This window comes from Molothrus ater, chromosome 2 (assembly GCF_012460135.2).
Source record: "Molothrus ater isolate BHLD 08-10-18 breed brown headed cowbird chromosome 2, BPBGC_Mater_1.1, whole genome shotgun sequence".
Classification (NCBI taxonomy): Eukaryota; Metazoa; Chordata; class Aves; order Passeriformes; family Icteridae; genus Molothrus; species Molothrus ater.
The window spans coordinates 28,494,705-28,521,150 of NC_050479.2; the positions used below are offsets into that span (position 1 = coordinate 28,494,705).

The 26,446-nt window shown below is 45.0% G+C and overlaps 1 protein-coding gene across 1 annotated transcript; it reads right to left on the reverse strand.

Annotated features, from left to right (window-relative positions):
• Positions 1 to 5,227: 5,227 nt before the first annotated feature.
• Positions 5,228 to 26,142, reverse strand: ECRG4 (ECRG4 augurin precursor). The gene is made up of 5 exons (XM_036379569.2): positions 25,989 to 26,142; positions 11,000 to 11,126; positions 10,292 to 10,339; positions 7,678 to 7,850; positions 5,228 to 5,609 (listed from the first exon to the last, which is right to left on the reverse strand). The coding sequence occupies exons 2-5, from the start codon at positions 11,091 to 11,093 to the stop codon at positions 5,448 to 5,450; spliced, it is 477 nt and encodes a 158-aa protein (XP_036235462.1). The 5' UTR covers positions 11,094 to 11,126; positions 25,989 to 26,142; the 3' UTR covers positions 5,228 to 5,447.
• Between the last annotated feature and the right edge of the window lie 304 nt (positions 26,143 to 26,446).

The window sequence follows — 26,446 nt, forward strand, 5'->3', positions numbered from 1 at the left end:
GAGAAGGATTTAAAAGCTCTTTAGGTTACGTCTCAGCCTGACTTCCTTCATAAAAGGAGCAAACTGGAGAGGCCAAGTGGCTGGTACCAGTACAGCCCATCTGTGAGTGTGTGTGATGCCTCCCACTGGGCCTGAACGACAAGACTGCAGATTTGCTACTTTCCTCTTCCTCTTCCTGGCTTTTGTTTCAGAGGTTCCTGATTCAGCTCCCATATTCTTTTTTAAAAGTGTCTTCCAGCAGCAGGAGCTGAGGTAGCTGTTGCCCTTAGGTTTTGAAACCAGTGACTTGGGGCTGATTCAAAAGGCATGAATCATGTTAAGAGTCTGCTGATGCTTGAGACTGAATGTCTGGGATACTTTGAAGTTGTCTGGTCTGAACTGAGTCTTCAAAAAGGCAGATGGAGGTTTGCATGTTGGTGCTCTGCTCCCATCTGGGGTTAGACATACCAGCAGGAGAAAGAGGCATCAAATGTGTTGGGAACCACAGGTAAGAAAGAGCTGCTGCCTCTCCGGACGAGCCACTCTTGATGGGGGGTACTAGAATACAGCACTGAAAGCTTGGAAATACAGAATTTGGGAGTAAATGAAGCAGAGGCATGCTCTCAGGATTTTTTTATTCCTTTAGAAAATTTGAGAATTGGAATTTTCTGCTGCCATCTGGTCAAGCAAACAAGGTAAAACTAACATGACCAAACTTGAGGTGCCTGTTTACTCACAATTACTTACAATGGGGAGCTCAGCTGGTGGTGGGTTCCTCACTCTCAGTAGGAAATACACAATGCAGCAGAGGGAACTGGCTGGCTTGGTGCTGCTGAATGGGACCAGCTTTCCAGAAGGAAGGGTGTGCAAGGCACCTGCTGCTGTGCATCCTTTGATCCTCAGAAGCAGGACCACTCCTGTTGCTGGAGGTTACAACAGCATGAGATCCACAGTTGGATTTTATTCTTTATTTCAAGCATGACGTACTTTTCCTTTATTTCTCTATGTAGGCTGCTAAGGAGCATTGTCAGCCACATTGCTAGTCTACAGACAAGCTACAGAGGGGCTTGCAGACCTAATTTATTTTAAGTAGTTCCATGAATATGTAACCTAGAGAAGCCTCATGCTTAACTTTTTGCTATATGGGGAAATAATGATCTGGTAGTTTCTGTGTCTAAGGTGTTTGCAGCTTCACTTAACCTATATAGACTGGTGGGTTTAGTAGCCAGTGAGTTCACTACCATCCCAGTATTTATGTCTTAATCTGCTTTTTTCAATAAATTTTTAGAAATACAATGTATTGGGAAAAACCCTCACTTTTTGCCAGGGTTTGAATTGAGTTTCAGAGTTGAAAGAGGCATAATTGCCTTGGAGAGCAGGCTACAGAGGGCAAAACAAGGCTTCGATTAGTTTGATGGATTGAGCCAGTCCCCAGCCTTGCTAGTATTGAGTTTAATGCTGCTTGAGGCCAGGAGGTCTCTGAGGGTTGTCAGGGGCTGGTCCACAGAAAGAAGATGCTTTGTTAACAGCAAGGGAACTGTACACTCAACGCTGCTAGCCCTAACAACCCTACATCCCTTCCCTGAAGTTGCTGTGAATGTGGCTGCCACAAATCCATAGTTCCTCTGTTGTGAGCATTTCCCTGTGGGGATTTCAGGTGTCAGAAGGGAGTACCTTATTTGCAGCTCTTGACTCTGTAGAGCTACCATGAAGAGCAGCAATAGTTCTGAAGCAAAACAGGGCCCTTTGTATGTGGCAGGAGGCTCCTGAATGCAATTCTGTATCAACAGGGAGGCTTTGCTAAAATAACAATTCATATTTCTTGCAAAAAAAACCCCAGATTTTGGCTTTCTGTTCCTTGTCTCAGTCCTTCTCTTGCTTATTTCATAATAGCAGATCTGACAAGTCTTTATCCATCTTGGTTTGTTGCCATATACAGCCTGGGACAGGCACCAGTTTGTTTATTCTTGCAGTGTTTTCCCTAGATGCTGGCATGCTCTTCAGCAAGGAGTAGGATCCTCTGAATACTCTGGTCCCTACCATAGCTGAAACAGCTGGAAGGTCCAAAGCACCAAGTTACAGGGAACAGTGGCCTAAAGTGCTGTCAAAGCCACACACAGCAATCTGGGCTCTGTCCACCCCACTGCAGAGAAAGCTGTTCTAAGCAAGGAAGGCTGTGTTTTCCACTTGGGAAACAGTCCTGGAATAGATGTGCTCAATCTCCCATCCCCAATATGTTAGTGTCACAAGCAGGAACTTAAAGGGAATGATGACCTGTCCTCCTCATTAAAAAAAAATAAAAATGGACACAGCCATAATACTTCCATTCTTTGGCAGAATGGTTTGCTGGCAGGTGTTACCAGCAAAGGAGGCAGCACTGCCCTGTGAGTCTGATGGACCTGCCTGGCTGACATGGACAAACTCGGGGATGTTGCAGCATCGGGCTTTGAAACATGAAGCACTGGAGCATGGCCAAGCTGTTTCTGCTCTGAAAAGAGCCACAGTGAACCCTTGCTGCTCTTCTGTCTTGTTGGAGAGGTTACATTATGTCAGTGCTGGGATGGTGAGGGTGATGCTGATGTGAAGTGCTCTGTGCTGTCTGCACAGCAGCATGGAAATGCTGAGAGGAGGTGCACAGTCTGTCTATGTTTTGGGACAGAAATAGTCAAAGGAAATTAAACTTTGAAGCACTCCATGCATGTCAGATGAAATTTTTTTTCCCCAGTAATCTTCCTCCTTTTGCCCAAGGCTGATTGCTTATCCTTGCTTGCTATCTACCATTGCAACTGCTGTCCTGCAAGGCAGGTGCACCCCTCTGCAAGGAGGGTGCCCTCACCTCACAGAGCTATTGCCTTGTGGTGAGTGACCCCAGCCAGCAGCAAAGTGCCTTCACAGCCACTCCCTCCTCCTGCCCCAGTGGGAGAGAATTAGACAATCAGATGGGTACTCTGGAGGGCTGAGGTAACAGAGCAGTTTAATGAGTGAAGTAAAGAAGAAGAAATCCCAAGTGATGCAAAGGCCACTCACCATCTCTCCCAAGCAAGCCTGGTGCTCACCCAGTCTCTGAGAAATGGCTTCTGTAGAAGTCAAAGCCCTGACCCTCTTCTTCTTCTTCCCAGCTTTCAGTGCTGAGCAAGCATTATATCATTTGGAATTGTCCAGTTTGGGTCAGCTCTCACCCAAGTACCCTCCCAGCCTCTCCCCCACTCCTAGCCTGCCTGCTGGGGGACAGTGTAGAAAACAGGCTGTGCAGGCACTGTTCACCCAAAGCAAAAACGTTTGCGTTCTGCCTACGCTGGTTTAGTCACAAATCTAAAACTTGTTATCATATGTGTTGTTATGTAGGAAGTTAACTCTGTCCCACTCCTTAACCCTGCAACACAATCTAATGCAAAAGATTTTTCTTTCCTCTTAGGAAATTCAGAAGACAGAGATCATAGATTTGGTTGTGAGCCTGCAAGGCACAGAAAGCTGCTAGACTGAGTCAGCCTGCAGGAATGGACAGAGTTTACAAAGGCCTAGGGAGAGATGGTCTTTATTTACAGCACTTTTTTTATTCTTCCTTATTCAGCTGGTCTGAATTCCCAATTGTAAATTCTGGGAAATGATGGAAATTACCAGCATGGTTCAAACGTTGCCAAATTCAGTGCACTTTTTGGATAATATACAAAATGAAACTATTCTTTTAGGAATAGGTGTTTTCCAACTGTGCAAAAAAGTCTGTGCTTGACTCAGAATGCGATTATTCCCTATTTGGAATAAAGGCTCTTCTACCAAGGAAACACACCAGTTTAAACCAGTTATACTGGCAAGGATTCTGGAAACACACCAGTTTAAACCAGTTAAAGTGGTTTAAGGATTCTGCTGAGATTAAGCCTAGGGAAGGCTGAGGGTTTGGAGGCCATGTTAGGCCAGCATGGATCTGTGTGTGCAGAGAAGTGACCAACATGTTCAGTTTGGCTCCCTCAGCAAAGAGCTGTCTCCTGGGAAGTGTTCCTGCAGGGAGCTGTGCAGTGCCGGGCTGCATCTCCTAGACACCAGCCCATCACACAACAAGGGCTTTAAGCAAAAGATTAGGAAATACACTCAGATTTAAGAAAGCAGTGAAGTGTAAAGAATGGTGTTGCCATCATCCATGCTTTGGAAATTTCTTGTAAGCTTTAGGTGAGAGACAGCTAAGTCATCCATGCTGTCTTCTCTGACTGCTACAGTTGGTAGAACACATTTCATCTCTCTTTATCCTGATTCTTCAGTTCCAGAAGTCAGAGAAGCCAGCCTTCCTCACCTGCCCCTTCCCAGTCCTCTACATTTGTCAAGTGCCAGCAGTGCTTTCCTGTGCTCAGCTCCTCCTGAAGCCCCTGACAGCTGAAATCTCCCTCCCAGGCTGATGTTGCTGTGATACAGAAATTGTTTGTGTTTTGGGATTCTTAACACACATGATGCCACCAACAATCCCCCTTTAATCCACTGTGTTTTACTAACAGATGTCTGGTCTCTGATATATTTTGATGCTCAGCTTAATGTGCATGTTTCTGTCTGAATTGGGATAGAGGGAATTTTGCAATAGGAAATTATGATGTCAGGGGATTGTGTTGGTTGCTGTCTGACACTAGCTTAATTTTAAATAGCTTACTTTGTTGTTTTATTCCCTATTTTGAGCTAAGCTGAAAGCTTGACACTAAGTGGAATGGACACAAAGGGGAGTATTCAGCAAAGATAACCTTTGGGTTATCGTGCCTGGGAGGGGCTGGGGCTGCTCAGGTTGGATGCTCTGTGCCTCAGCAATTACTGCTGAAGTCAAGTTCCTGCCTTGAGCCTGTTCCCTGGAGAATCCTTTCACAGGCTTTGTAGGTAGGCAAGCTCATCTGCACTGAATTTAGCTTTTGTGAATATCTGTGTCCTTGACCCAACAGGAGCTGCAAAAGTGCCGTGTCAGGCTTGGAGGGCTGCACACTGTGGGTATGGAAACGGCAGAGGAGGAAACAAAACAGCACTTTAATTGACAGGAAACGTTTTTTTCTTTTCTCCCAAGAATAATTGGATTTTTTTGTTAATAGAAGTGTGAATGGGAAGGCACATCTTAAATGTACTGGCTAATAATATGTATTCTATATGCCAAAGTAGATGATATAATGCAATTTTGCAATTGATTGTAGGACAGCAAGAGAAAAAGCCCTTTAAAAAGGAATCTGTAGTAATACAGTTGGAATTAAATTGCTGTTATAAAGTCTACTAAATAATGGCAACATGATTATCAAAAAAGCTTTATTTCTATAACACTTTTTATATATAGTGTACTACTAAGTAATAATAGTTAAAAAAAATCATGCTGCTTTGATGAAAGTCTGGCGGTTCCTTTACTCTTTCTGTTTGACATGACCAGAAGAAAAAGCAAGGTCATCCTGACTGAGAGGAGGGCTCAGCCTCGCCCAGCCCTACAGGCAGCAGCTGCCCTAGGGTAAATGGCATTAGTAATCGTCGTAGTTGACGCCTGCCCCGTGCCTGAAGGCGTGTGGGTTCCGTGGGCCAATGGGAGAATCTTCATCGTAGTGGTGCTGGTAGTGCCCACCGTAGTACTCATTACGAGCACGCCCCAAGTTGGTCCAGTAGGAGATGTCATCTTCAAATTTCTGCCAGAAAAAAAACAAAAGAGAGCATTTGCTTTCCATCCTGAAACTACTGTGATGAGATGAAACTATGAAACTGAAGTGGTGCAAGAGCCTCTTCCAGAAATTCGGATCCTTTGCACATTTGTCATAAATGAAATCTTTAGATCTAAGGGGTTTTGTGACTTGTAGCTATGGGATTATCAGGATCCTGTGTGCAGGAGTTGTCCTGCCCTGGACCCAGCCCCATACCCCCTGCCCACTGCAGAATGCTTAAATTGAGACCGCCTTCATCTGAAATGTGCACTAAGCACCTTTAATATTTCAATTACCTTGTCAATGGTGGACTGTAGAATTATGTCAATATTTTACAGTTAAAAATCTAAAGGTTTAGTTCTCCCTTGCCATGTACCTTTAGTTGCAATATCCCTGACTGGGGTGCAACACCCTTTTGCTTTCTGCCTGATCTCTGTCCCCCACCTTGCACAGGTAAAAACAAAGGTACAATGCAGCCTTCCAGCTATGGAAATGCAATAAGCACTTCAGTTCTGCTCACAACAGCAGAGGAAAAATAGTGTGCAAGGATATCAAATGGCTGCCAAGTCAAAGCCTTTCCATCTGAATGACTCTTTGGAAATATTTTTGGCTGAGATTTGGGGGGAAAAAAAGGTTTTGCAAATACACAATGGATAAGTAGGGACCAAGTCCTTTGCTGGAACAAACAGTTATTTCATTGTTAAGACTGTGTCCTAATACTCAAGAAAACCTACTAAGTGGATTCATTGTGTCCCACAACAGGCCTCATTTTGGTTTTTGAAATGCATACAGGAACTTAGAGGAGAATTCACTTTATCTACATGGTTTGTCCTTGCTCCTTTAGTATTTTCCCCCAGTCTTCAGCTTCCAGTGTATAAAACCACTTTTCCTATTTTTCCTATTTCTATTAGTGAAGGGGGATGTAGCCATGCTGTTGAGAAATGACTTTTGTCCACATAATATCCAGGAGAATTTAGAAAAAAGTACCCTTCATTATTTCAGCTCAAGCAAAGGATTATTTTTCTAATTGTTGCAGCTTTGAAAATGAGTGCATTCATCTTCCAAGCAATCCACATAGCATGAAGTTTTAAAATGTACTCCAGCCTTCCTGTGCCAATGCAATCTCATTAAACATATTCATACAGCTGACAGAAGCCAAGAATTCAACATCTATAACTATTTTTACCTCTTATTAAAAGCAGAAATTATTCTACATGTGGGACTTCAACCAAACACACTTTTTTTTGCCCTATTCCAGCATCTATTTAGTAGAGCTTTGTGCAGAGTTTGATTCCACTCCAGTGTTTTTATAAATAAAGCGTTTTTTAAAAATGTGTCCTTCTCATTTGAAGGGAGGCTGACTGAATATTATCCAAAGGTTTTCCTTTCACATATAGAGGGGAGGCACAGCTGCCAGTGTTCATGATGGTCAGGAGCTGCCCATGCTGTGGAGGCACAAGTGTGCATTGGGTGCATAATGTCAGTGCCATTCACTGGGAAGGGCCAGTCACAGCCAGCTTGGTGTGGATTTCTCAGCATGTTTAAAAGCTGATCAGGTTGAGGATGACAGGAAATTACTTTCCTGAAATAGGATTGATTGCTTTGAGTCTGGCCACCTATTCTGCAAAGCAAACTTTGTTCATATGTCCAGTTGCAATTTATTAAGCTTAAGTTTGATAGCAGGCAGGAACTCCATACAAGACCCTAATATAATTTTTTTCAACTAATAAAATACTGCAAGGATCTCTAACACGTAACAGAGGTTATATTTCTGGACATTTGCCACTCTAAAGAAGAATTCTGGGCAGGGACACCTTCTACTACACCAGGTTGCTCAACACCCCATCAAACCTGGCCTTCAACACTTAAAGGAATAGGGCATCAACCACTTCTCTGAGCAACTTGTTCCAGTGCCTCACCACCCTCACAGTAAAGAATTTATTCCTAATATCTAATCTAAATCTCTTTTTTTTTCATTTAAACCCAATCCTCCTTGTTCTATGCCTGCCTATTCTCCCTCTTTTTTTAAAAGCCCCTCTCCATTTCTTTCACTGACCTGCTCATCGAAGCCCAGGTACAGGAACTGCTGGTACCACTGCTGCACGTCGGGCTGGCTCCTGTCCCACAGCTGGCGCCGCTGGCGTCTCAGGCTGCTCAGGAACTCCTTGGCTGCCGTTTCTTTCACGGACACCTCTGGCCTCGCAGCAGCAGCAGCAGCAGCAGCAGAAGCTGAAATTAATCCCCCCCACAAAAGGCATGCCAGGAAATTTTTGGTCAGCCTGAAGTGTACTGCTTGCAGCAAGTAAGAAAATGATTCTCACATCATGCCATTACCTTTGTGCTTGCCAGTGCAATGCCTGTAGCAGAGTAACAGTAATAAACCCAGGAATCACCAGTGTAATAGGATTTCTCTGCTACCCTCATTCTCCTGGATTCTTGTAAAGCATTTCTGAGCTCAAGTACAGCAGCTAACTGAGGAATTTAAATAAAAATACCCAAATTCAATGAGCATATACATGATGTGTTTGTGCTTTCAGGAGAGCAGACCAGCCCTAAGTGCTACAGTTGCAGAACTTGGGTTGAAGAAGAGAGGTGAAGTTAGAATGACTAAGGAAGCTGGAGAAGCACTGCTAACATATTAGAGTGAAGGGAGAAACACTTTAAAAGATAGATTTTTGAAACTGATGTGTGAAAAAGTAGCATTTAGATGAGTGCTACTAAATGCCCTGTATGCCTGAAAATAAAAGCCCATCAGGTTTTCATAGTGACCTGTGTGAGGGATGCACGGAAATGCCCCCAACCTGCCAGACCCAGATGTGCCATCTGGCTTGCTCCATGCCTCAGAGCAGCGTGCTGTGGCTGCTGAAGCAATTGCTGCAGCTCCCAAAGACGTGGATGAGAGGACTAAGCAGAATGAGAAGAAATGGCCTCAAGTTGTGCCACAGAAGGTTTAGCTTGGATGTTAGGAAAAAGTCCTTGGCTCAAAGAGTGGTCAAGCTTTGGAACAAACTGCCTAGGGAAGTGGTGGGAATTGCCATCCCTGGAAGTGTTCAAAAGACACATGTTTTTTTGGGAACATGGTTTAGTTGTGAGTGTAACTGCTGGGTAAATGGTTGGATTTAAACTTGGAGATCTCTCCTAATCTAACAGTTCTATGATTCTGTGACTGGCCAGCCCCTGGCCAGACATGGAAATGATAAAACATGGTATTGATCCGGCTGTGATACCAGAGGTGTGTAGGAGTAGGAGAAGTCTTACCTTTAGATGGTTCATTTCAATGAGGGAGAAATCAGGAGCACGGGTGTGCATGGGATTTTTGGAGGATGTGTGGAAGAGACTGGGGTAGGCAGGGAAGTCAAGTGGAGATGTGAAGAAAACCACTGAAGCAGGAGCTGGGCACACGCACAGAGGAAGGCAAAGGACTTCAGAAAGAAAGGAGATTCTGGAGATAAAAGTGATAGATGAGTTGTTGAAGTAAGTGGTAAACAGTAGGCTGTCCTGCAGTGATGAGCTGGAAACTGATAACTCACCATGAGCTTGAAGTAGGTGTTATTGCTGGGAGGGACAGCTAAGCAGATGTCCCATGAATGAGCCCTCACACAAGGGACACTGCCAGCAAGGGAAGCAGTACTGTGTGCTTGGCCTGCTTGCTTTAGAAACCAACCAGAAAAGGGAGCAAGGCTGGAGTCAAAAAGGCTGCATATTCCCTCTATCATCAATTTTGCAGTTCTTCCTGACCGAAGCCATGTTGTCTGCGTGCCCCAGGAGCCTTCTCCCCAGGGGGCCTGAGCAAACAAGCGGCCACTGCTGTGGTGCAGGAGGGTCACTCCTGTCTTCACACAAGCCCTGCAGAATGGTAACACAAGGAACCCACACACAAGGAAAACAGAGGTGGGTGGGATGTATATTTAGTTCTGGCAAGAGGTGTGGAGTGATGCCAGAAAAAAAACCCAGAACAAAATTAGAAAGCCTGGCAGGAAGTGGAAGTCCCCTCTGTGAGGGTATAAATTCTTTGCTTCAGCCATAGAGCAGGCTGAGGGGAGGTGGCCAGAACTTCTGGGATATTTCATCTGCTGTGGTGTAGCTTGTTCCCAGCTGGCATCGTTTCCACTACCTTCCCTCAACCAGAGAGCCATTCCATGCTTCTGACTGCTGGGCCTTCGGCCATCATCTCTCCCGTAAGAGAGCAGTCTTCCAAAAGGGAAGCACATGTGGGGCCAAGAAGAAAAAAAGAGCAAGTCAAGGCATCACAGGCAAGCCAGGTTTGCACATACTCTTCCCAGTGCCTGAGCCAGCAGTATTTCCATGCATTCCTTGGAAAAGTTTGTGACTGCCCCAAATAGATAAATGCCACGTCTGCCATGCATCCCCTGGAAAAGGCTCTGTGCAGAGCAAAGGCAGCATGCCTGAGGCTGGGCACTGCCTTTCAGAGGGAGCTGTGGTAAGCACAGCCTCCAGCCCAACATCCCAAACAGGCACACAGGCAGGGCTCTGCCTGAGCAGGAGGTTCTGGTGTGGCCCATTGTGTGTGTGGCCCTGTACTTGTAGCCTCCTGCTCCATCTGCTCTCCTGGAGCTGGAGCTACAGGGACAAGTCATCGACAGCTTTGACTGACAGCAGCTGACTCCAAGGAAAAACAAGGAAAAGCACTTTGCTGTCTCTTTACTTACCTTCTCGTTTCTGAAGCATCAGTTTAAGCTTATTTCCCCTTGAAACATCTAGACAAATAAAAATAAAACACGTACATTTACTGAGAAGGAAATAACAACAACAACAATAACAGAAGTTTATTTCTCAAAAACTGCCAGAAGTATTTTTGTCATAGCTCCAGTTCAAGAGGCAAAGCAGAAACTTGCTCTCTTTGCTCCCATTTCCACATTTGAATGCAATATACACTGCAAGGAAGCTTCTGACAGTCCAGCATCTTCTCCCCAGCTCTCTTGGCAAGGGAAACCCTATAATGGCCTTCTTCACCAAGTAAATGATTATATTTTTCATCAGAAAACTGCAGTTGGTGCCAGTACCAGCACCCAGAGCAGCATGATAATTCTGGAAGCCCCTCGTCACTGGGTGAGGGCTGTGCTAACAGTCAGAGTGCTCCAAAACTGTGCCTGGCATCCTGCCCCAAGGCACATCGAAGCAGTCATCCTGCTGATCCCCAGACCGGAGCGCAACGGGAGACCTGCAAGCGCTCGGCTGTTCCGAAATGCTTCAGTCGCGGGCACAGAAGCACCTTTTTAGAAAGATGCCGAGCTCGCACAAGGCTTGGAGCGTGCGAAGGCTCTCACCCCCGCGGGGTGCCAGGGCAAGGTTGCTCCCGCTCCCCAGGCCGTGCCGGGTTCCGCTGTCCCCGTGTCCCGCACGCCGCGCTCACTCACCGGGCGCCGCGCAGAGCAGCGGCAGGAGGAAGAGGAGGAGGAGGAGGAGGAGGGAGGCCCCGGGCAGGGCCCCGCGGGGACACGGCGGCGGCATCGCGGCGAGGAGAGCACAGGAGCGGAGTCCCACCTGCGCGGGAGGAGACGGAGAGGATGGAGGCGGAGGGCGGGACGGAGGAGCGGAGCGGGAAGGGCCGGGCGGGGCGGGGAGGGGCAGCGGCAGCCCGGGGATGCTCGGGGCTCGGAGCGGGGCAGCACCAGGCACCCAGCCACTGCTCGGCCACTTCCCAGAGGCACTTTTTTATTGGAGTTACACATAATCGATCCGGTGAGGCTGGTGAAGACCTTTCAGCGGTTTATGCGGCCTTTTCTGACAGGGGAGTTTAAAAAAAAGTAAATAAAATGGCTGTAGCGTGTCATTGCTCTGGATATAAACCCAGTTTGTCAGATCCTTGTAACAGTGCATGGAAATGGAGAGATAGTCCTGATGGAAAAACTAAACAGAATCAACCAAAGGTGACTTAGTTCAGGGTTTTCTCTGTCTCCCTTCTTATCACCACCCAAACCCACAGAAAATCACAATGCATTTTAGCTGATTAGCTTTAAAAAATAATTTGGATTTTTTTTTCCCTACATATGGACAGTTTTAGTTTATTGTAAGAACTCAGGGACCAAAAGCCAAACTCACAAACTAAGAGCCCTTGCTCAGCAGTTCCATAACTGTAATGATGCCTAAAGTTACTCTTGCCTTTTCCTAATTTGGACTTCAACCTTCCCTTGGTGAATTAATCTTCTATCAGTTCCTTCCCCTGCAGATGCCAGAAACACCCCAGATGAATTCCTAATGAATTCCTTACCCATCCTAAGACACAAACCTCTCTCTTCCCTCGCAGCAGAGACCCACAGCACCCAGGAGACCATAATGAGCATCTCACCTCGTGCTGAAGCTGTGCCAGCAGAGAGCAAGGGAGAGCCAGGCCCCCTCTGTAAACTACTTGTGAGAAATCTGGCAGGTGCTGGGGCCTTGGCTCTGTGATAGAAGGATCGGTTCCAGATCAGTTGCAGATGAATACACACACACACACACACCACACACAGAGTGCGTACTCTATATATTGCAGTTGGATATAAATATGTACATTTAATATATTTGTGTATATGTACACATAGCCACGAGTGCATGGTGGGGGAGCTGTGCAGTGGCAACTCCCTGTGATGAGATGTGGAACACAGACAGGCACAGCAGATCTTGGGAGTGGGACCAGACCCCATGGTTGGCTTCACCACTCACTGTAAAATGCAGAAGAATCACCAGAGTGGGCTGGTCCCTCAGCAGTGTCTCAGCCCCAGCCTGAATGCTGCTTCAGGGAATCGCTCCTGTTTCCCCACACATCTTTCCTCTTCTGAAAAAAATCATTTGAATTTGCACTCAAAGCTTTTTCCTTGCTGCCCTTCAGCCCCCAGCACCTCTGAGCTAAAGCTCAGGCATCTCTGCTCATCCTTTTTGTAAGGACTTGTTCCAAGATCATGAAGTGGTAGGACAAGGGTTAAGGGCTTCAAACTGAAAAAGGCCTCATTTAGATATTAGGAAGAAATTCTTTACTGTGAGGGTGGTGAGACCCTGGAACTGCTTGCCCAGAGAAGTTCTGGATGCCCCATCCCTGAAGTGTTCAAGGCCAGGTTGGATGGGGATGTCTGAGCAGCCTGGTCTTTGGGAAGGTGTCCCTGCTCATGGTCAGGAGGGGCTGGAATGGATCATCTTTAATATCACTTCCAACCCAAACCATTCTATGATTCCATTACCCCAGTTCAAGTGGCAGTGTCAAACAACAGCTCCACACAAAGGACCTCTTGCTCTCTGCAGGAGCCACATCTTCCCACAGAGAGAGAGAGAGGGAGGGAGCAGCACCCTCCTGATCCCTGTGATGGAAGCACTTCCACAGGAGGCTGGGGTCCCAGCTCAGCTCCCATGCAAATGTGAACCAGAACTGGTTTGTCTTTTCTGTCACTGTTTTCGAGTGGTTTTGCCCTGTCATGCTTCAAGTGTCAGCAGACAACACCATGTGCTGGAGCAAAGGCCCCTTCTCCTGAATCAATGCACTCTTTCATCAGGTTAACACTGACAGCCCGTTTGTTAAAACCACCAGGGCTTTGGGATAGCAATTTGCAGAATATAGCTAGAAGGGATAGAAGTGAAGAGCACACATGCAAGGCTACATGGAAGAGTTGTGATGCAGTTAATTTATAAAACCAGGGCAATAATTCATGCATATTAGTGGTTTACTGCTATGCTGGTAATGGCAAAGGTTGTTTTGTTCAGCTGGCTGGTTTGTAGCAAGCCTTGTGTGGAAGCTGGGGCTCGGCAGAACTTCAGGTGCTTTGTGCCTCTCAGCCAAGGAAATACAAAGCACAGAACCTCTTCTGGATACTAGATAGACCATGATGACTCAAGAAACTGCTGGGATAAAATGCAATCTTTTGAAACCCAGAGAAAGGATTGACTCAAGTACAAGGTTATTGTAGAAATTCATTGCTCTAGTGATGGAAGAAGTGATTGACAGAAGACTATAACCTCAGGTTTAAAGTGAGTGCAGTGTCTTCAAGAAGAGGTCACTTTCTCAGTTCAGGGGACAGAAGTTTTTGACATAAAGTAAAAAAAAGCATCACAGCACTTTTTCAAAGGTGAGGTGAAAGGTGACTGATGTTTCCCCAGTAGCAATCTTTATTTCTTTTCAGGTTGTTATAAGGACTTAAGGCAGTGTTGTCCGTTTTGCAGTAAGACACTTATTTTTCTGCTGAGCTTGAAGCTATTGCATTGTTGTTCCAAGTATTTACCCATGAGTGAATATCCAAGTTTATTGACATGTCTGCAGTACCCCTTTCTGTTATTTACCATGAAAAACCACAGTTGCTGTGTGTACAGATGGAATTCTGCAGTGTTTTTCTGGGATCTCTCCATCAGCAGTGACACTGCTCTCTTTAAAACCTCCCTTTCTTCAGCATCACCAGGATCACCAGTCCTTGTTCTTCTTGTAGGTGACTTTAACCTGCCAGACATCTGCTGGGAACTTAGTACAGCAGAAAAGAGGCAGTCCAGGAGGTTCTTAGAGTGTGTCGATGACAACTTTTGTCACAGCTGGTGAGTGAGCCCACCAAAGGAAGGACTATGTTAGACCTGTTGTTTGTAAATAGAGATGGGCTGGTGGGAGATGTGGTGGTTGGAGTACTTGATATTTGGTGAAATCAGGAGGAACATCAATATGACTCTTACACTGGACTGCTGGAGAGCAGACTTTGAGCTATTTAGGAAACCTATTCAGAGAGTTTCTTGGGAAGCAGCCCTTAAAAACAAAGGAGTCCAGGAAAGGTGAGTGTGCTTTGAAACAGAGATCTTGAGGGCACAGGAACAGACTGTCCCTGTGTGCTGAAAGATGAGTTGACAAGGTAAGCATCCAGCCTGGACGGGCAACAAGGTTTTGAAGGAACTTAGGAATAAAAAGAGGATGTATCATCTTTGGAAGGAGGGTCAGATGTCTCAGGAAATATTTAAGGGGGTTGCTAGGGCATGTAGGAAAAAATTAGAGAGGCCAAAGCTCAGTTGGAACTTCATTTGGCACCTTTTGTAAAGGATAATAAATAATGTTTTTACAAATATGTTAATGGCAAAAGGAAGGGTAAGACCTCAGTTCTCTACTGGATGGGAGGGAACTTAGTAACTGCAGTTGAGGAGAAGCTGGAAGTGCTTAATGCCTTCTTTACCTCAGTATTTAGTGGGAAGATGGCTTGTCCTTAGGACAGCTGTCCTCCTGGGCTGGCAGAGGGTGTCAGGGAGCAGAATGGTCCCCTTGTTATCCAGGAGGAGGCTGTCAGAGAACTGTTGAGCTGCTGGATGTTCATAAATCTGTGGGCCCAGATGGAATCTATCCCAGGGTGATGAGGGAGCTGCAGATGAGCTTGTGAAGCCTCTCTCCATCATTTACCAGCAGTCCTGGCTCACTGGTGAGGCTCCAGATAACTGGAAGCTGGCCAGTGTGACACCCACTCACACAAAGGGTAGGAAGGAGGATCCTGGTAATTATAGGCCAGTTAGCCTGACCTCAGTACCAGGTAAGGTAATGGAACAGTTTATATTGAGTGTCATCACACAGCACTTATAGGCCAGGCTATCAGAACCAGGCAGCAGGGCTTTAGGAGGGGTAGGTTGTGTTTGACCAACCTGATCTCCTTTTATGACCAAGTGACCCTCCTGGGGAATGCAGGAAAGGCTGTGGATGTTGTCTGTTTGGATTTCAGCAAGGCCTTTGACACCGTCTCCCACAGCACACTCCTGGACAAGCTGGCAGCCCATGGCTTGGACAGGAGCACTCTTTGCTGGGTTAGGAACTGGCTGGATGGCCGGGCCCAGAGAGTGGTGGTGATGGTGCTGCATCCAGCTGGGGCCAGTCACCAGTGGTGTCCCTCAGGGCTCTGTGCTGGGGCCAGTTCTGTTCAATATTTTTATTGATGACATGGATGAGGGGATTGAGTCTTTCATTAGTAATTTTGTGGACAACACTTAGCTGAGATCATGTGTCAATCTGTTGCAAGGTAGGAGGGCTCTGCAGAGAGACCTGCAATGGTTGGATGAATGGGCAGAGTCCAGTAAGAAGAAATTTAATAAATCCAAGTGCTGAGTCCTGCATTTTGATCACAATAACCCCCTACAATGTTACAGGCTGGGGACAGTATGGCTGGACAGTGCCCAGGCAGAAATGGACCTGGGGGTGCTGGTGACAGTCGGCTGAACATGAGCCAGCAGTGTGTTCCTGGTGGCCAAGAAGGCCAATGGCATCCTGGCTAGTATCAGGAATAGTGTGGCCAGCAGGAGCAGGGAGGTCACCCTTCCCCTGCCCTCGGCACTGGTGAGGCCACACCTTGAGTGCTGTGTCCAGTTCTGGGCCCTCAGTTTGGGAAGGACATTGAGACACTTGAGTGCATCCAGAGGAGGCAACGAGGCTGGAGAGGGGCTGGGAACACAAACCCCTGTGAGGAATGACTGAGGGAGCTGGGGGTGTTTAACCTGGAGAAAAGGAGACTCAGGGGCGACCTTGTCACTCTCTGCAACTCCCTGAAAGATGGCTGTAGTCAGGTGGGGGTTGGTCTCTTTCTCCAGGCAGCAGCTGACACAGCCTTAAGTTGTATCAAGAGAAATATAGGTTGGATATTCGGAAAAAGTTTTTTATGGAAAGAGTGATGAAGTACTGGAAATGTCTGCCCAGGGAGGTGGTGGAGTCACCACACACATCTCTGGATGTGTTTAAAAAAAGACTGGATATGGCATTTGGTGCCACGGTTTAGTTGAGGTGTTAAGGCATGGGTTGGGCTCAATGATCTTTAAGGTCTCTTCCCTCCTAATGATTCTGTGTGATTCTGTGTATGGAGGGGTTTCAGGCTTGTTTTAGAGCTTGATTTTCCTCCATTGGCACACCAGTGCTGGAAGCTCTCTGCTGGCATGGTTGGGCAGCATTCTCAAGGGCATTAGGTAAGAAAGTCTGCACCTATGATGTCATTTGGTTAAATGTCTTTCATCACCACTGGTGGCAGTAGAGACCCTTGATGTCGAAATTTCATTGAAAGATGTTAATTAATGCTGTCAGCAGGGCTGTTCCCCAGGCAGCCCTGGAATGGGGAGCAGTGAGCAGGGCCCCTTTCAGCATGGTGTAAACTCCATCAAGCCCCTGAGCATAACAAAGACCATGAATTGGAAGGAAGCGTGCAGCTGGATAGCAGGATAGAACTGGTGGGTTCATTACTTTCCCAGCATGGGGTTAGACTGATGACTATGGTCTTGCAAGCCTGAGGCAAAAAATTGGGAGCAATCCAGTGAAAACCACTCTGAACCTGACTTCAAGAATATACAGGCAGGAGCAAGGCAAGGACCTCACTGAAGAAATTCTGGTAGATTTTTTTTTGGGAGGGGCATCATCTCTGGCTCAAAGCATCCTGAATTTTAAGGTGTTTTACTATTATTACTGTAGTTAATATTCTACATTTTGCCTAAAATTTTGTACAAAGAGATCTCTGAATAGGAGAGATGCCTCTGATTTTGCCTCTCATCACAGTAGCTGTTGAGAGAACTGTGGTTTGTTCATTAAAATGTAAGAGATAGTATCAGTAATGGCTATTCAAGGATATTCAGTAATTCCAAGCACAACAAAAAACACTAAAAAGATTGATCTTTGTTTCTTTCCCTCTTTCTTTATTAGGATTCATGATTTTAAGTGCTTCAACACAGTACTGTTCTTAAATACAGTGTAGATTAAATGCTTATATAATCACAGGACTACCAAAGTTGGATTTCCAAGAAAACCCCCCCACCAAATATAATGAGACTTAGGATAAAATAATGAGGCTCAATATGAGTCTCAAAATATTGAGTCATCATAACTTGATGGGCAAATAGATAAGTTGGAAATTGGCCAGGGAGTGCGGGAGATGACACTTCATCTTTTACAAGTAAGCACGCGTAGATTTTAACAGTCCACTAAAGTGATCCATTGGATCAAGAACATGGCAGCACTGAACACTGTTCCTAACACCCAGAAAATCATTACTTTCTGCTAATAAGGTAATAATCTCCCAGCCATATTGTCCAGGTTGCTTGCCTTAGGGTAGAGGCACTTGGCACTCCAAATGATTTTCTGCAGCCTGTTCCAAGAAAACTGCAGGAGCCATGTTTTCCTTCCAAACAGAAGGAAGAATATTTAAATCATCAGTCAGTTCTTTCCAAAATATTTTGAGTTTCATACTATTTCTTCCACTGCCCCAGAGATGTCCTGACAGTGAGAGGACCAGTCCCAAGACCCAGAGCAAACATCTTTTCTTTAGGAAAAATTTATTTGTTGTCAGCTGTGAGTCTCATTGTCCTTGGCACATGATTTGGGATACATTTCAGCCATTGCATCTCAACTGGTTGCACTATTTCTTTGGTCCATTTTAGTAATAAATATTAGAGCTCATATTTTCCATAGAAAATAGCTTAAAATAAAGTTGTTGGGATTTTTTTTCTCCTGCTTGGCTACTGCTGATATTTTTCTCAGCTTCTGTCTGAGCCTGCCAGGTAAGAAATGGTGTCTGTTGGTCTGTCCATCTTCCTCCCTTCACTGATTGACAGTACTTTACTGCCCTCACTGCAGAATTTACCTTACTGCTCTGCTGATAAGCACAGTGAGAAGCAGATTAGTTCAGCAACATTATCAGATCATGGCTGCTTCCTTTCCACAGAGGGATAAAAACATTCTCTCTCTAAGAAATCCTTCTCTTTTTTCTCTTACACTGCCTCCAGCATACATTTAGGATAAACCTGGAAGCATATAGAAAGTCTGTATGTCAGATTTAAGAGGAAGGGAGGTGGAGAGGGACTGTAGTACATTAATACCTGTTTTTCTGACATGGCCTGATTTCATTCAAATCATTCTTTCCTTTACTGCTCTCATTTGGGATACTTAGTTTCTATGCTTCTTATTTCTGAGCAATATTTTACTTGTGTGCATTGCCTTATTTTATTATTCACATCCAGAATGTACACACACTCTCATAAAAAACCCTGAACAAACAAACAAACAAACAAAAAAAACCAAAAAAAAAAACCCCAAAAAACCCACCCAGACCCACGGGACAAACAAGCTGCACCTACTCAAATATTACAAAATGCAAAATCTCAAAAATCTTAAATCTTAGCAATGACAGCGGGTAAAACGTGGGCATGTTCCAGAGTGGATTTCAGCCTGTGCAGGGAAGTTCACCAGGAGAACAGGTTTGCCTTCTGAGGAGCAAAGAGCCTGAGACAGTGACAGGTGAATCTGTAATAGGTCTGCGCAAGGTTTCCCTCCCTGTGCCTCAGTCCACAGCGCCAGGAGCTGCAGCAATGCTGGGCAGCCTGGGCAGCAGGGCAAGCCCTGTGCACCTCCACTGCTCCTCACCAGCACAGCCAGGAGCCTCAGAGACCTGCAGAGACACAGCCCCTGCCTGCCGAGCACGTGCTGTAAAAATACGTGGGTTTCATTTGAAATGGGAGAAAGTGTGTGCAATTTCATGGGGAAGGAAAAGGGGGACATCCCAGAGAGCCTGAAGAGTTTGAAGCCCACGTTTCAAAGCAGAGGAGTGGGAACATTGCCTGGAGTGTGCCAGGCATTTCCAGCATTATCAAAACAACCTGCTTCCCCCTGCCTGCCTTCTCAGGCAGGTGGGGATCACATGGGCTGCAGTTTCCAGCAGCACTGCCAGCCTGCCCGAGGCAGGCCCACGGGATGCAAAACGTCTGCCCAAACAGTCAAAATACAAAACACAGCAGCAGAGGGCAGGTGACTGCTCTCTCCTTGGGTCAAAAACGAGCCCTTGGGAGCCTAAGGAACATACAGTGCATCGCAGCTTGGAGCATGATTCTCAGGTTATTAGAGCAGAAACCTCACTTGTCTTCCTGGCTTTATCACACATGACCTTACACCTCTCTTGATCTGCTCTGTGGCCGCTCTTGCTGGCTCTGCTTTATATCCGTGCTTCCCGGTTCCACCAATGCCCTGCCTGTGAACAAGCCCATGCTTCTGCCCATCTGATGTTGGATTACCTCTCTGATTTACAGTTCAGTTTGTTTCCAGGAGAATGCACTCTCTGTACTGTCTCTGTGCTGCTGCTGAGTAAGAGATTGTGACATCTTTAATCTTCGCCCGTGAAACCCCACTGCATCCAGCTGTCCCTGGATGCCAGTGACTTCAAAGGATGGGTCGCTGCAAGCTGTGGAAATTTGAGGGAAGGTTTTTTGCCCGTTGTGACCATTTAGTCACCCACCCTGCAGGTATTCATGCACACATGCATTTTTAATGACAAGAGCCCTAAGGAATCCCATTTATTTCAGAAAGATTAAATCCCACTCTATGCCTGGATCTCACAAAACTGTTGTACAGAAACATGGCTCAGCTGGAAATGTGGGCATTTCATCCCCATCTCTGCTCTCCTGGGCCTGTGGTGAGTGACAGAAAGGAAGGCTGCTGGTCTCTGATCACAAATCACAGCATGGGGCCTGACCCAGCTCACATCAGCTCTCCTCGTGCTGGTAGGACTGCACAACTCCTGAACCCCTGCTGGCTCTCCATCAGCCAAGCAGAAGAGCCTGCCTGCACTTGTCAGTGTAGAGAGGCCTCTGGAGTCCTGGCTCACTCCTTGAGGCACTGGCATAATTGCTCTTTTGCCCTGGAACTCCTGCCACAGAGGATGGCACAGAGGAGATAACATGCTGCCATCTATCTCCAGCATGTTTTTTCCCTTCCATCAAAAATATCCTGGCAGGCAAGACAGCCATGGTTTTGGTCAGATCATTCAGGTTTTGGGCCAGACCAGATATCAGCTTTAATCTGAAAGTTAATTAGCTGCAGAGAGAGGAATTCTGAGGACATAATTCTTCAAGTAGGAATAAGCAATTCAGTCACTTACATTTACCAAAACCAACACAAAATTATTTTGCCTCCTCCTCTCTCAAGATCTGCCATTACAAATCTTTGTGTCTGATTCCTTTTTAATTTTGAAGAGAACCACAGTGATTTCTGCTTTGAAGAACCTTGTCCTGGTTTAACACATTTTCACATCCTGCATGGCAGATCTGAAGTACTGCTCCTGAATGAAGGATAGTGACTGAGGTTTTATTAGGTAATGTTATCACCTCATGGCTACAATTCAAAGATGATTTTACCTGGTAATTAATTGTTAAAATGCAAGTGTAGTACATATTCCTGAATAGTATTTGCAACTGGGGAGGACCTGAGCTGGGTAATGCCCTGATGCCCTGATGACACCAATCTCTTTCTCTCATGTGTGAGCCCAGGTTAGGGTTTAGCCATACAGCAGTGAGTAAACACACAGACAAACTTCTGAGAATTTTTTTTACATTACAGAAATGGCACTGGCACAGTAATGACTCTATGATAGATTGCGGGAGGCCACACAGTGGTATTAGACTGTTTATTTTTACTAACTTATAGCTGGAATAGAAACATCTTCTTAAAGATGATCACTTAAACTTGTAATTTTTATGTTGATTAATGCAGATGTAGGGATAGCAATATAACTTTGATGTTGGTAATCAAATAAAATCATTTAGGCTGGAAAAGACCTCCAAGGTCAGCAGGTACAACCACTGACCAATCACCACGTGGTCAACTAAACCATAGCAGTGCCATGCAGTGCCATGCAGTGCCACGTCCAGCTGTTTCTTGGACACTCCCAGGGATGGTGACTCCACCAGCTCCATAGGGAATCTATTCCAGTGCTGTTACCCTTTCTGTGAAGAAGTTCTTTCTGAATTTCTGTTGTTGATAATCACTTGTTAATCAGTCATGGTAAGATCTCTGTATCATAGAAACATTTAGTAGGGAAAGACCTTTAAGACCATGGAGTCCAACAACAAACCTTCCACTGCTGAGTCCACCACTAAACCATGTCTCTAAGTGCCAAATTCATGCATCTTTTAAAAACCTCCAGGGACCATGATTCCAATGCTTTGCTGTACAGCAGGGAGGAGATAGGAGCAGATAGGAAGCTTTCTGCTGTTAGTTTTTTTTTGTTGTTTTTTTTTCAATTAAGAGAAAATGACAGATCAGTCATACTTTGAAGAACACCATACCCATCATGGAAGCACAATTTTCAGAGACTGGGCCTGACCAGATGCTGTGCAAAATTTAGGCACTTGGATAAGAAAAGTTGTGGTTCTGCTATTTAAATACAATAGTTGTCCTTGGTTTTATTAAAGCCAATTCTTTACCCTTGATAATTTCATATGAAATTTTTGTCATGGGGTTTGAGTTGGCCATGTCATGAGAAATTATTTTGCACTTAAAAAAAAAAAGCACCAAATACAACCAAATCGTTGAATCCTTACAAAGCCATTAAATATGTCCACGGAAAAGCTTTTCCGTAATACTAATCTTACATGACTGACTAATTTTATTTTGTAGTTAAAACAATCCATACTGAGATGTTTGAAGAGGAAGAAGAGAAATACACAAAAGAGATGAGAAATACATATCAGAAAGAAGAGAGAAATACAGAGTGGAGAGAGGACTTTTTATCAGACAAGAAGGAACACATGTTGTAAGGTATGTATTTTAGTGAAGAAGCCAAAACCCTCAAATCTCCACTGCTGTCACCACTCCTACAGAACTCCCATCAAACCTACAGTCTCAATATATGAAACAATCAATCAGTGTCCCTAGCCATGGAGAGATCCCACTACACAAGGCACAGATTGATTTCCCAGGCAACTCCAGGCAAGACTAAAAGAAGAAACAGATTAAAACAAAGGCTGACAAATAAAATACCTTCATTTTGGTTTCATTATGAACAAATTCCAACTCTTATTATTTCATCCAAGCTGTCTCTCTCCAATTCGTCTCCAGTCTCTACTTAAATATCATATATTTTCATTTTAAAATAATCTCTCATAACAGAGGACTAAACCCTTATATGTAAATAAACAATACAAACTAGGAATATTAATAAAGATCTAAGCACATTTTCTGCATAGCAAATATGTTGGAAAATGTTTCTTCCTATTCCGTTCCCCTGCTATAAAGGCAGCTTCAGGAACAAATTATCCCAAATGATCTGAGGCTGAGTTTATGACAAGAATAACGACACTTACAAAACACATGTATTTTGCTGATATCTGAATTCTGTGCATGGACAATGCAAGTGCAGGTAGTGGAGCAGCCTCCCTTCTGAAACACTTTTAACCTAATTGGACGTGTAATAGGCTCAGAGTCTAAGGGGAAACATCAGATGGATGTTAATGATACTAGAGCGCCTTCTAAAGAATTGTCTTGGACTATGGGGATCTTTCTTAATCAAGGAGAGGTTTTCTTCTCCTTGTCAAAAGACAGTCTCTGTCACAGGTACTCTCCTTGATCCTGAAATATTACTTTATACAGGGGTGTCAGAGGACCTGAATTATGCATGTGGTCAGCCCAGAGTGATGTCATCTAGCCTTAAAATCAATGCATCTCTCTTGGATATGAAAGGAAGGAGGAGACAGGTGGTAGTGTAGAGTTTGTACATTCACAAGTCACATATAAAATGGATTTCTCCAAATTTATACAAAAAATTCCAGCTGAAGCCATCTTTCCTCCAACCTAACCAATATTGTTTTCCCATCAATTGCTTAGTGATGACAGCACTGCAAGGAACAGAGAGGCTGCAAGTAAGAGGCAGAGGAGGCAAAGGGCAGTGGTGTAACATTAGAAAAGCCAACAGGCAAGAGTGATTTTACAAGGCCTTGACAAATTCCATTTACTCCGCAAAGTTAAAGACTTTTACTTGTGCCTCCCGCCTAGAATGAAAACTCATTCTCCTGCTGAGGATGAAATCTGTGTGTGTTGGAACTCAGTACATCCCTCTGGGTGTCCAGAGTTGCAGGGCCCCTGCCAGGGGGCTCAGAGACCCTGGCATGCAGCCCAGAACACCTGTGGATTTGACCCATGAAGCAAATTAACAGCTTTGTATGAGGACCTGAAAGCCACAGAAGTTTAAATAATGTAATAGTAAAATTATCACAGGGTGAAAAGGTAGATTTTGGGATTTTTAGAATGGGGGTTTTGGGGACAAGATGGACTTGGGCGTGTCCAGTCCTTCTTCTTCTTCTCTACCTCCATCTTCTGCTGAGATGCTGGAACTTTGGGATTGGTTTAGAATAGAAGTTCACTGTCTAACATAGGTGATAGGTATTGGAAAGTAATTGTAAATATGTTATATGTAGTTTGTAGTATAAAAAGATAAGACCGCTCCGAGGGCAGTCAGAGTGCCGCTGGCTGCCCTGCTGAGTGGACCTCGGCTGGGCAGGGAGAAAAATTTTATAAAGAAGATATAATAAACAACTTTAAGAACAAAAACTGAACAACTCTGGCTCGTTCTTCAGACACACGGGCCAAAACAGAGACTTTTCATATACCTCGGGGCTGCAATTAACAGCTAAACTCCCGAGGTGTGTGGTGAGTGGTAAGAATATTCTCTGCAAGCACAGCCTTCATAAAGCAAAGGAACACAGATGTGCATCTCCCCATAGCTGCACTGAGACCCAGCCATCAGATGTAATGGCTGCCACAGGGAAAGACTGACGTCAGGGCTTATCCTTCCTATAACTGAAAATCCAGGTTTGATGCACGCTCTGTTAACTGTTCAATTCCAAAGGTTTCAGCATCTTTTCCCAGTAACCACACTTGGCAATCAATATTTTCAGAGGCCTCTGACACAGCCTTAAAGGCATCCCATCTGTCTGTCATCGGAAAGCTTCTCATCTCTATATATCCACATTAGTATTCACAGGGAATGAAGCCATATTAAAAAAATACATTGAGTATGAGGCCTCTAAAAATGCCCTGGTGGATTTATTACAGAGTGTCAGTGTGTTGGAACACCCAAATGAACATTCACATGAGAGGCCCCAGAAAACAGCAGACCCCACACAGTGTCTTACAGACAATGATTCTTTATAACATTAAGTCTTCCCTATAGTAAGTCAAGCCAAACACAGCATGCAAACATTTCTGTATTTCAGCCTGTGCTAAATAAATGCTTTTTCCTATTGTTTTTTAATGACAGATGTTTCTCTTTGAATTTCCATGCTGTAGCACAGATCATTCTACAGTCACCTTAAAACTCTACAGGTATGCATGAATGTATGTGAATAAACTGCAAATGGTAAAATATGCAGAACCTCTGCATGCCAATTTTTTAAAAAATATTATCTGTACATCACTGTTCTCTGCACTTGTTAAGGGATGGTGTTCTTCCACCCTACCAAAACTTCCCTAAACAAGACAGATCCTTAAAAAAGCCCAAAGTAAGACTTATTCATGGGAATGATCTTCTTTATTAGGCACTTGTTTGAGGCCAAGAATATAGCTTGGCTGAAACCAAGACCTTAGGAGGTCTTAGCATGAGTTCAGTTCAAAGAGTTTAGGAGCAGCCCATGCCTGATTTAACCACATGCCTCCAAACATCACACACAGAGCAGGCTGCCTTGCTCCAGGTCCTCTTGCCCAGCCTGCAGCACAGCATTTTCCTGCAGAATTGTGGTGAGCTGTCACTTCTGACCATTTTAATCAGTCCAGCTGTAGGGATGCTCTGGCTGGGCTGGGACGTGTGTGCCCTTGGAGCACTGCAGCTACAGCTGCATCACTGAGTTTTTAATGTCTTCTGCAAGCCTGGCTCAAGTCTTCAGGCTATCTGGGCTATGAGTAAAGTCCAGCCTGAGGAGATGGGGCAAACATATGATGATCAGATGATGATCAAACTGATGATCAGATTTGAAGAGTAAAAGCACACTCTGGCTGCTGCCTTCAGCTTGCTTTCAGGAATCACAGTGAAGCTGAGCCACTCAACTGTCAAGCTTGCTTTTGTTGCAAATACTCTCCCTTTATTCCCCAAACATGGCATTCTTAATTGTACCTATAAATTACTTCTTCAGTCCTCTTGTGTAGCAGCATGAAAAGCAAGCTTTAACATGGAATGTGACAAATCTACAGAAGTACACAAACCATAAGACATCTGTGTTACAAACTGCACATTTCATCAAATAAGTGATTTTTTTAGTTGTTTTCTCATTGGTTAGCTGCAACAAAGAAAGTAATAACAAACAAACATTAGATTTCCCAGAGACTCTGCTAATATCCCCTTTATGTCCACTCACTTCTAATACTTTCAGTCATTTCCTCCTCTGCAGAGCACACATTCACACCCCAGTGTGTACACACACAGATGTGCACAGGCAGACAAAGAGCATCCTTGCAGCAAGGAAAATGCCCTGCTTGAGGCTACAGATCACTGAAGGCTAAAACATTTCTTTATGATACCCCACAGCTGTTGTCAGGGAAGGAGTAAGACACCACAATAATTTTTTCTAAAGAACACTGGCACTGTTTTGACATTCCTCCCCTTCTTCCAGCAGACAAATATTTTATCAGTTTACCTTTAATGCAATATGCTTCCTGTCTCCTTCCCAGGATGGGAATGCCTGGCCAGAAGAAACGACCTTTCCTGCCACAGAACAAGTTTCTCTTTATTTCAGCATGCCTTGCCTCCTGCAAGCAGGGCAAGAAGCGACCAAGGCTGGGAGCACGGGAGCCGCGGGACTGGTGGGGATGCCGGGCGTGAAAGGCGCGTTTATTCTGCCTCTCCCAAATCCAGCCCCTCGGCTGGAGGCGTCTACCCAGCACTCCTTGGACCAAGTGTGGGGAATCACATTTCTCCTTGATCAGGCTGGCTGCCTGGAGGAAGATGATTGCAAGCAGATGTACCCATGTTCTCATGTGAAAGGAATTTCAGCTTTTGTGTCAGCTGTACTGCACGATCAGCGCCCAGCTCCAGGGAGCATTTTCGTGATCTTTAATTCTTTGCAGGTGCTGGGAACCAGCATGTGTTGGTACA